At 39.5% G+C, this 12,001-nt stretch overlaps 1 protein-coding gene across 4 annotated transcripts in view; it reads right to left on the minus strand.

Annotated features, from left to right (window-relative positions):
* Positions 1-12,001, minus strand: part of sno (Protein strawberry notch) — a 111,583-nt gene that overhangs the window by 25,295 nt on the left and 74,287 nt on the right. For all 4 annotated transcript variants that reach the window (XM_076184093.1, XM_076184095.1, XM_076184092.1 and 1 more), the window contains 3 exons: positions 8,178-8,258; positions 3,817-3,926; positions 253-487 (listed from right to left, as the gene is read on the minus strand). In XM_076184093.1, the coding sequence (XP_076040208.1) occupies positions 253-487; positions 3,817-3,926; positions 8,178-8,258 (426 nt within the window). The remainder of the gene's footprint in view (positions 1-252; positions 488-3,816; positions 3,927-8,177; positions 8,259-12,001) is intronic.

Genomic DNA, 12,001 nt, shown 5'->3' on the forward strand with positions numbered 1-12,001 from the left:
TTAAATTTTGGCCCTTTCCCCCCTTTTCTTCTAACAAAACTTCTCAAAATGCATATCCCCTGCATAAATCAATGTATACCTATACTGATAATTTTTCTCAATACAAACTGAACAAAAGGTACTATAATAATTTTTTCATAATTTCATAATAAACAATTTCATATGCCAACCATACAGAGAAAAAGGAAAAGGTGAAAGAGAAAGAAGAATATAACTATTACATCATCTAGGGAACTAAAATAAACTAATTACCTTTAATATTGAGTATTTCCAGAGGCACATCATGTTCTGAACGAGATTCATAGGCGATGCTGCCATCATCATTCTGAACCACTCTACCCTTTCGACCAGTCATTTCTGCTACATTTTCTGGACCACCCAACTCATCAATTAACTGGTCTAAAGTATTTGGTGGAAGTTTTCTACCTAGGTCAACAATTTTCTTGAGCAAATCTGCTTTCATAGCACATGCTTTCTCCACATGGTCCTTTAAACAAGAAAAAGTATATAAATTAATTCCTTAATATCACATTATATGGGAAAGATGGGGAGGGATGGGGTAGGGGTGGTTGTTGGGGTGATGGGAGTAGGTGGGGCACCTGGGTTGGATGGGTGTCATATGGAGTGTCTGATGGTGGGCTGGCTGGTGAGGTTGTTTGGTGTTTGTTTAGGGGAGGGTGGAGTACAGGAGGACTGGAGCAGTGCCTGCATAGTTCTGCTTTACAAGGGAGAGGGGGATAAGTGTGAGTGTAGTAGTTTCAAAGGGATTCATTTATTAAAAGTAGTTGGGAAGGTTTATGGGAGGGTTTTGATTGAGAGGATTAGGAGAGGAACAGAGGGAGCAGTTGGTGAGGAACAGTGTGGGTTTAGGACAGGTAGGGGTTTTGTAGATAATATTTTTTTTTTGTAAGACAGATATGTGAGAAAGCTATAGGAAAAGGTAAGGATGTTTTTTGGGCTTTTATGGATCTGGAAAATGCTTATGACAGGGTAGACAGGAAGGCACTGTGGGAGGTATTGCAGATATATGGAATAGGAGGAAAGCTGTTAAGAGCAGTCAAAAGTTTTTACAAGAGTAGTAGAGCGTGTGTTAGAATAGAAGAGAAAAAAAAAAAAAAAAAAAAATGGGGAAAGCAAGTGGTTTGAGGTAAAGGTGGGACTTGGCCAGGGATGTGTTATGTCACCTTGGCTGTTCAATTTATACATGGATGGGGTGGTGTGAGAGGTAAACCGAAGGGTAATGGGTCAAGGATTGGAGATGGTTAAAGAAAATGGAGAAAAGTGGGAAATAAGCTAGTTGTTTGTTGACAACATTATACTTGTGGGAGGATCAGAGGAGGAAATTAGTGACAGTTTGGGAAAGTGTGCAAAAGAAGGAAATTTGAAGATAAATGTGGGTAAAAGTAAGGTGATGAGATGTACATGGGAAGAAAGTGGCAGCAGACTGGGAGTATTAAGGGATAGAGACTGGAAGTGGATAGTTTTAGATATTTGGGTGCAAATGTGACAGGAAAGGGATGAGTGGAGGTAGAATGTAGATTGAGAGAAGGTAGTAAATGCCTTGGGGGATTAAAAAGTGTAATGAGAAATAGACATTTGGGAATGGATGCTAAGAGGAGATTGTATGAAGGAGTGATTGTACCGACAGCACTGTATGGGGCAGAAACATGGAACATAAGAGAGGAAGAGAGGAGTTTGAATGTGTTTGAGATAAGGTGCCTGAGAAGTATGATAGGGGTTACTAGGATGGATAGAGTGAGAAACAAGGAGGTGAGGAGGAGAACAGGGGTGGAAAGGGAGTTGGGAGATAGGGTTGATGAAAGAGTATTGGGATGGTTTGGACACATGGAAAGAATGAGTGAAGAAAGATTAATAAAAGAGGTGTGGGAAGCAGAGGTGGAAGGAGTGAACATAAGGGGGTAACCAAGGATGAGATGGATGGATGGGGTAAATGGGGCACTGGGAAAGAGGGGAATGTGTGATGAGGAAGGACGAGAGAAGACAGAGGATAGGGGTGAATGGAGAGTGGTTGTGTATGGATGATGCTGTGATGCATGAAAGGGAGAGGGTGGAGGATTGGGGAGGGGGGGTTGTACATGTGAAAAATAATTTGACACAGTCAGAAGGAATTTCTCCCTATCTTCTCTTTTTCTGTATGAGGGGATGGAGAGGGGGGGTTGCCGATTAAATAAAATGGCCTTCCTATGGATTTGCGGTGTTTTGCTGTATTGCTACTGACCCAGGGCAATGGGCAAGATGCAGGGATGACCTGTCATCCAAGAGGAGCCAAGATGAGAAGAGGGAGGGAGGGAGGGAGGGAGGGAGGGGGGTGAATGGGAGTGGAGTATGCGGTGATGGAATGGTTGGGAGTGGATTTTTTTTTTTTTACTTTTTTTGGCTACCTCCTTTGTACATACATACATACATATACCAAGGCTTTTTCCCCCTTCCAAGGGAGGTAGCCACAAAAGGAAAGGCATAAAAACACTCCCACCCATTTCATCCCTAAATACACTCCACACCCCTCCCACCCTTCCTCTCATCTGAGCACCTCCTGGATGACGGGTCATCCCTGAACCCTGCCCACCGCCCTGGGTCAGAAGCAGTGTCGCAAGACACAGTACATCCACAGCAAGGCCGCTTCATTTAATCGGCGACCCCCCCCCTCCGTCCCCCTTTGCATATAAGGAGAGGACGGGGAGAAATCCCTTCGGGCTGCGTCAAAATTTACTCACACATACTACCCCCCCCACCCCCCCCCCCGCCTATTCCTCCTCATGTCGTCACAACATCATCCATATACAACCATTCTCCACTCACCTCTGTCTTCCGTCCTCTCCCTTCCTTCCTCAACAGACATTCCCCTCTTCCCCAAAGCCCCTTTGTAAGGGGGAAAAATACTTTGTTATATATATATATGTAATGTATATGTATATGTAATCAGCTAAGAAACAACTAAGAACAATGATGGGTACTTATTAGTGGTGGCCCTGTGACAACAAATCCCCCTACTACCCATGTTCAAAATGCACCAATACCCTCAACTCCATCTGAAAGTGCTACTTCAAGGAATACTCAGTAAAAGGACTGGGCTTCAAGTTCTCTATAAACTTTTTTGTACAAAGAGAGGTGACAACCAGCAATTGTAATGCAACAAAGGGAACAGAATTATAAAATGTCCAGAAAAAAATCAAGGCACTGATTATAAATCTTTATTAGCTTTCATACTAAGGTCAAGAATTTACCACAACTGTACTAACTTCCTCACCAAGTAGCACCAACAAGGCAAAGTGACACATCATAATGATTCAGTTAAACAACACAAACTCCTATCAGGAAGCTATGACAGTGCCCCTTACAATGGTCCAACTCATTCATGGCAGGGTTCAAACCACTGTCACCTTGACCTCCATTGCTAGTAATGATGCTCTGACCTGCTCAGCCAGTAAGCATCCACAAAGCAAGGTGGTTAGGCATAAAAGAAGAAAAATCCTCTATCATTTCTCTCTCTGTCTTCCGCTCCCTTTTTGAGTCTTTTCATATCCCCAAAACATCTAAGCATATCAATCCTATATGCCAGTTCTCCAGAACCCATTCTCCACCTTAGCTCCACATTTCTCATTCTATCCTCATAACCTCCCTTACATGCCTCCCTTTCATCCATTTGAGACCTTTATGGAGGAAACAAGCTGTCTCCTTTCCACTATGGACTTGGACTTGGACTGCTGGAAATCAGAGAGAAGTGCAACTAGGGAAGATGTGAGATGCCATCAGAACACAAGAGGAGAAAAAGAAAGGAAATTATAAGCAACAAACCTTAGGCGGTGGTGGCAATTTGTTTCCATTTTCTGCACGTCCTGTTTTACCATTTTTCTTTTTGTGTTTCTTTGGTGGACGTCCACGCTTCTTTGGTCTACCCCAGTCATCTGTGAGAAAAGTATCAATACAATTACAATCATATTTAATTCATTGCATATTCTTATTTTCTTGCAACCAATGATGGGTACAAGCAAGTACTGGACACAGACATCTGAGAGAATCATCCCTTAACTGTGTCTTCAAGAACTGTAAACACCCTCACCTCCACCTGGAGGTATAGTGTCTCTGTGCAAGGCACAAGACTTCTATCACAATCAACTGTTGCATAAACACAGCAAAGGAAACATGGACTGGAAGTGAAACGCTTCACTTCCAGTCCATGTTTCCTTTGCCGTGTTTATGCAACTTGTTCACATGGATTTACAATCAACAGTGTTTCCTCCATTTTTCCACTCAAAGACTGTTCTTAACTGGGAACTACTCCTTTCTTCTTTACTACTATGAACCAGTGACTTAAGATATAATCCAACACTAATACAAGACAGACAACAGTCCTAAGTTTCTTCTAAAAGATATCTACAGGACCATTGCCAGTTGCTGTATGACTGCAGTTTCCAGTTCATAACACTAAAAGCAATCACTATCATTACTCTCATACCCATATACAGGCATAATCTTTAAAACAAATGCTGTTGCCAGTTATCTGGGAACCATAGGTCTCCTGTGAAAAGCTTTCTACAATCAACCAAACAATCAATCCCTTGCCCCAACCCTCTCTTGCAAGAGATTCCACATAACCAGCTATGGTTTCCAGGTGGGCCCATAAGTCACTTAAGGAAGAGACATAAAACTTATCATTTATACATTGAATATATCTATCTATACCAAGAGTATCTTCCCCCTCATAAGGGAGGTAGCCAGCCATGGCACACACACCCACTCCCACCCACCACCCATTTGTTTCCTTCTCATCTTAGCTCCTAATGGATCAAGGGGCATCCCTGTCTCCTACCCAATGTCTAAGTCAGAAGCAATGCTGCAAGAGACAGCAACACTCCCTCCTCATCCCCTCATGCAAATAATAGAAATCCCTTCAGGCTGCATCGAAATATCACCCATACACAACCTTTCTCAACTAACAGCTATCCTTTATCTTCTCACTTCCCTCCTCAAGAACTGCCCCCACTTCCCATCCATCTCATTTCTGGTCATCCCCTCAAGTAACCAACCAAGGCTTGCTTTCATCCCCACCCATCCTACTCCCATCCATCATCCATTTGCTTCCCTTCTATCTTAGCTCACCTATGCCACCTTCTGTCTGTTCTCTTGGTCTACTTCATCTCGCATTTCATTTGTACCCTCTTTCCTCTATACTCCCCACGTTTCCTCATCTCTTCTTTACAACAATTTCTTATGTACATACCTCTTTTCTATCACTACCATACTCAACTCTTCATTCCATCATTCACTACCCTTCATGATTGATTCAGTTTAATGTCATGAATGCCCCCTGTAAGAGGAGGCTAGGATGGTACCTCAACACGAGACTTTCAAAAGCAGGGAATATGAACTCGCTTGCCAATACCACAATTCAATGTAGTATGCCCTTACAATGAACTCACTTGCTAATACCAAGTAAAGCTATTTTTAGGGAAAAGCGATTGGTAAAGGATATATCAAATCTTGGAAAAATAATTTCATGAAGACATGGGTACTGATTGTATACCACAATTAAATGGCATTCTCTTATGATTAGAGATCAATTTCCAGTCACTGTGGAATACTTAGTTACTTTAAATTTGTATTGGTACCCTCTTTTCTGCTACCTTCTTCAATTTCTCCTTTACTACCCCTACAATTCTACCTCTTCACTATCCCTTAATCACCAGAGTAAGCATGTGGAGGGGTCAGTAAATATACCATCCACATATTAATTGCATGTCATAATAGGCACACTAGAAGGGGTAAGAACTGTTGAAAGTTAAAAACTTTATTTCTCAAAACACAATCTGCTTAGAGAAAGGTATTGGGGGAAAGACCAAAAGGGTTGTTGGCAGTGTGTCCAGCTACCAAAGGAGCCTCAACCTTGAGAATTGGTTACATGAACGTAAATGGATGTAACAAAGTATGTAAGAAGAGATGGTGTAAATGATGCACGAGAGTACATCGGATATCCTGGCCATGAGTGAAGTAGAAGCATAATATTGGGGTGAGTGGGACATGGAAGCAAAGAGTTTAAGTGGATCCATAAAGACAAGAAAATAAGGAAGTACACTGAGAGGCTTGTGGAAATTAAAAGCTTGAAGTATTTGGGGTTACACGTGGTAGTGAAAGGATTAAAGGATGAGGTGAATTATAGAATAAAGAAGTCAAGTAAGTGTTGGGAGGGGGGGGGGGAATAAACAGTATTATAAGAAAAAGTGTCTAGGATGTACACAAAAAGGTTCTATGAGGGAATAATTGTAACCACACCACTGTATGGGGACACAGAATAAGAAAGAATGGAAGGAGTTAGAAAGAAAGAACCTAAGCATGTTTAAGATGAAGTGTTTGAGAAGTATGACAAGTGTTACAAGGATGGATAGTGAGAAATGTGGTGAAAAAGAAAGTAGAAGCAGAAATAATGGTCAAATAAAGTGGACCAAAAATTGGTGAGGTGGTTTGGGTATATGGAATGAAGGAGTGGGGAAAGAATACCAATGAACAAGGAAAAGAGGAAGTATATGAAGTGAACCTGAGAGGTGAACCAAGAATGAGATGGATGTGATGAAAGCATTAGATGCAAGGAAGAATGCAAAAGATAAAAGTAAATGGAGAGTGGCTGTAAATAGATGAATGATACTGCCCAAAAGAACATGTTTTGTAATTTTTTGAGTGGATGGAAGAGAAAGGGGCTGTCATATAACAAAGGAGTGGGGGGGGGGGGGGGGGGTTAAATGAATGGTGACAAATGGGTTTTGCATGGATATGGGATTGGTGAGGAAAGTATGTATGCTTTGACTTGGCCACCCAATTATAAAGGAGAACAGGCCTTCTGATATGCATGCAGGTATGTATAATGTATGTCAAGATTAGAATAGAGGTATCAAATTGGTGGGTTCGTGTATTCACCACAGGCATAAAATGAGGAGAGGGCATCCAGTTGAAATTGATAATGTTAGGAAATATAAATGCAGAATTAGGCAGTGTCAGCATACTGTATCCATATCCATATTTGTAGAGATATATTTTGACCTAATTCTATTCAAGTGATGAGATTCATGATTGCTTTATCCAATCCATATCATACTCCAGACATTCCAATATCAAAAGGGCCTAAAGAGCCTCACTGCCTTGGAGACATGATCTAAGCATCTATTTAAAAAAACATGTGATCTCTGAGGGTTGAGGCTGAGAGGAGATGGGTATTGTTATGCAAACAACTTAAAGCCATCTTTCAAAACCTTTCTCCTTTCTACAGGATTTTGGTATGTGTGTGTGGGCCACACTGAGACCTCACATTTTTTGTATAAATATACAATAAGACAACAGCCCCACTAACCCTCCTGAGATAGAGCTAGTGGTAACTGTTTCAAGAAGAAATGAATTCACAAGAAATGGAAACATGAGTCATGATCTGAGAAGTAAGATTAATCATGTAATTATGAGCTGAAAGTTAATGAGAGATAGTGTATGTGACATTATTACAATGGACAGGAAGGGTCATGCTGAATCCATTATCCATGACCAATGGAAGCGAGTGCCAAAGAGAGTTTTGGTGTGAATGAGCAGGAAAACATGGATTAAATGTAGGAAAGTAAGAAAAAATGAGGAGAAAGAATACAAAAGACATATGAGGGAGAGGTGAAATCAACTGAGAGGCAGTGACAAGGAAGAGGTGGAAGAAGAGTGGAAGTTAAAAGTTACAACAAGAAAGGCAATTCAGGATGGTTGTGGTATGAAAAGGGTTGGATGGAGAAGAGGAACCAAATGTGGACAAGGAATTGTAACGCAAGCAGAAGAAAAAATAAGGAAACCTGAGCTACAGATGGAAAGTAAAATGGAACAAAGATGATAGGAGTTAATGAGATGTAGGAATAAAACAAGGCAGAAGGTGGAACAATGCAAGCACAAGTGATGTGAAATGGGGACATGCTTAACATTAATAGTTACACTTACACGTACATACAAAGAGACAGATACAAGACACGTGTGCATAGCTTAAGAGGTATGCAGTGTTCCTTGAAGAACATGAATTTTGCCAGAGATCTGTCTGATAGTTCTCTGTCTAGCTTTCTTCAAACAGGCCACTGTGTGTTCTTAATGGGTGGCTTTACACACATAGAAGACTGGCATAAAAAGAAAATAATGTCACTTACCTTCATCTTCAAAATCACTAACAGAGAAATTTGACGAAACATCAGAGCTAAAATCTTCCTCCTCTTCCTCATTGCTGTCATCTGCCAGGCAAGGAAACAAATCAGTGCTTACTTGAAATATTTGCAAATTTGTATTCAAACATGAAAATGCATACAATAACTAAATTATTAATAATCTTTCCTGCCTTTGCTGAATAGGTATTCTTACCAAGGTAATGGAAACCTACTACACAAAACTTTTCCAAGCCAAAGTAAAACAAAGTACTAGTACTTTTTTTTCCTCCAAAATTTGACTGTAACAATGAAATACACTTTGAGACCTACTGTGAAAAGCTACATGACAATAAATACTAATTTGTAATAAATATGTCTAGTAACTTGATTCCATTCTATTAGCATGCACGGGTGAAAATTCTGTTTTCCACCCCTTATAATCAACAGTAACAATCAAGTGGGAAAAATTGGACATCTGCATCTATTCACACAAAATCCTTTAATAGTGTCAAGATTTGACTTAGTATATTGTATTAGTGATTTCTACATATGTAAAAGGGCAAATCCAATATTTCTGGTGCAACTTAGTCCATAACTCATTCAAATTTAACTATACTGACTTAAGTTGACATGAGAGGTCTGGGAACAACACATACACATTAAAAGTTTCTGCAAAGGCTATTTGACGAAATGTCGGCTCTTATTAATCTATTAAACCATTTATGCATTCACTTCATTTAACCTTCCAACAATATGTTAACACTGATTTGTTTCTGATGTTTATATTTGTAAATAATATGTTAATAAAATAAATATAAATATTAATAAAAACATAAACAAAAATAAATGTATACTGAGAAAATAAAAATTTCCTATTCTTATGCTACAAATGTATCGCATGATTCAGCTACTTCCCATATTTTGAAACACGTAACAGTAATGTCCCTCCATATATGCAGGAGATGTGTTCCATATTGTATTTCATAAAATTTGTACTGTGCTACTTTCATATTTTTATACAATTGAGTAACACCATTAATAATAATATACAAAATAATAACTGCACACAACTTGCATAATTGTGAATTTTTATGCACAAAATGAGGATTTGGTCAAATAGATTTGTCACACATGAATTTGGATATAGCAAAGAACTGGTGCATCCTGCAATAATTCTTAAAATATTCCATTGCCAAAATATGGGTTACACAAAAATCCACTACTGGAAAGATCAACTACTGATCAACTTAAAATAAATAAATAAATAAATAATAATAAAAATAAATAAATAAATAAAATAAATAAAGAATTTTCACGAATACAGATTCTCTACAACCACTGACCATGTTACCATGCACTTCAAGCAAAGCATTCACCAGCTCATAGCAGTAGTCATGACAAATGAGATGAAAATGATACATGACTAGCTCTACATACTACCACTTTGAACATCAATCTCTCCCCTCTGCTTCCTCTTTTCAAAACTTTTCCTTTCATGAATAAGAATTCTATTTCATCCCATAATGTCTCTCTTCCACTTTCCTCCCCTTTCCTTCCCAACTATTTTCTTAATACAACATTTTCCTCCTTTGCAGAAGGTACTCTCTATCACTCTAATGAACTGAAAATGTAGCTCCCATAAGGACTAGCTCCACTATACACTATCCAAATTTCTACCCTACATGACACCTATAACAGGTGGTCTTGGGGATGGTAAAAGAGAAAATGGTCTCCCTCCAAACTGTCTTCAAAACCTGTCAACACCTTCACTTCTATATAGAGGTGCAGCCCTGAAGGGCTGACATTTGGTCTCTTTACTGGGCCCAGGATCAATTCTTATTTCCTCAACCTTTCCACAAAAATGGGTGACAACTAGTAGCTGCTCTCCTTGTCCTCCTCCTACTACTACTGTAAGCCTGTGGCATAAGAAATGTCCCACACTAATACAATACAAACAACAGCTTAATGTTTCTTTCCAGAGATCTGTTGGAGGGCTTGATGATTGATGAGGCTGTGGGTTCCCAATCAGTAAAGCTTGAGGAAACAATTATTTCCTTTCACTCCAGCCATATTTCTTGTATTTAAGCCTGTGTATTACTTCCCGATATGTTAATTTACCTATTTTCATGTGCATCCATATATATCTAATCATTATTGAATTAAATTATCAAGGTACCTCCTTCACTTTTTCCTATCTCATGGATAATCTTAATCTTATTTATATTTATTTTTTCTTTTAATTCCAAAAATTGTTCACCAACTCTTAACTACCTCCTATCAAAACATGATCTACTTCTACTATAGTTCATTATCTAACTTCCCATTACTCTCACGTTTTCTATCCTCTTTGTTTTGATAGTTCATTCATAATTTCATCTATGTGGTGACAACTGGAGTTGCCTATGCATGATGTCCCTGCTCTCCTGAGGGTAATAAAGGATGTGTCCAATTTTAGCCAGAACTCTTCTTGGGTGTCTATGTGGACTAGCAATGGCATTAACAACCCACCCTCCCCAACTGAACCAAAGTTCCTCACCCCCACCCACCCACCCCAGGTCGACAGTGAAACTAGTTTCAAAGTTTTCACATGCCCACTGCCAGCTAACATGCCTCAATGCATTCCAAGAGATTTCTTTTTAAATGGGGGCTACTCATATTACACTACTTTAAGACATAAAACAAGACTCCAATACTTCGGTTTCCCATACAAATCTACTATGCATGGCAGTCACAAAACAATGCATGATGCAAAATTATATAACTGGATAAGAAAACTAGCACTAGTTACAAAACTCACTTGTAATAACAAAGCACACACACACACACACATTCTCTCCCTCTCTCAAGATCAACATAATTCAAAGAGAAGAGACCAAATTGGTTCCCAATCTTGCAGATAAAACATACCGAACCTGCCATCATTGAAATAAAGAAGAAAAAGAGAACCCAATGGTAGTGTTCATGTCAGTGGATAAAACTGAGAGATTTCTTGGTTTGGGATGGAAGTGTCACAGGGTAATGGGAACAAATGGAAGAAGATACATCAAATCCTGGAATAGTTTAAAAGATGATACAGCCAAACCCTGTGATGGAGGAAAAGAATATTGCCACTAAGTATTCCCACTTCAGTTGTAAAAAGCAACAAAAATAGGATGGGGATAGGACTAGGCATCCTTCTTCCTGTAGCCCCAAAGGGGACATTCCTAAAAAAAGCAAATGCATACAAGGGTCTGGGAGTTTTCCAATCCAAAACTTAAGGTTTGGGTCTTTTAATGTGCATGGATGAAAGATAGATGTGTTGGCAATGAGTGAAACTAAGTTGAAAGGGAGGGGCAATTTTGCATTTGGGAGTGTAGTTGGGAGGGTCTCAGGAATGAAGAGAGGATGAGGGAGGGAAGGGGCAGCTATACTAGTAAACGAAGAGAGAAGCAAATATGTGGACAAGTGGAAGGTTTCTTCAAGGTTAATATGGATAAAGATGAAACTGGGAAGGGAGATATGGGTTTTTGTGAGTGCATATGGGCCTGGTAGTGAGAAGAGTATAGAAGAAACGGAGACTTTTTGAATAGATTTAAATGAGTGCATTGAGGGTTTAGGAAGAAATGTCAATATAGTGGTATTCAGAGACCTTAATGCTAGGGTAGGAAATGAACCAATAGACAGAGTGTCTGGGAAGTGTGGAGTTCCAGGAAAAAATTGTGGAGAGATGATGGTGGAGATGTGTCTAGAAAGAGAGCTGATGATACCAAATACATTGCTCAGGAAGAAACTCAAGCATAAGTACACATGAAAGAGGGTGGTGGATGAGTGATAGATAGGGTGTTAATGGG

Source organism: Oratosquilla oratoria, chromosome 4, assembly GCF_046742065.1.
Source record: "Oratosquilla oratoria isolate Oo_2021 chromosome 4, ASM4674206v1, whole genome shotgun sequence".
NCBI classification, from domain to species: Eukaryota; Metazoa; Arthropoda; class Malacostraca; order Stomatopoda; family Squillidae; genus Oratosquilla; species Oratosquilla oratoria.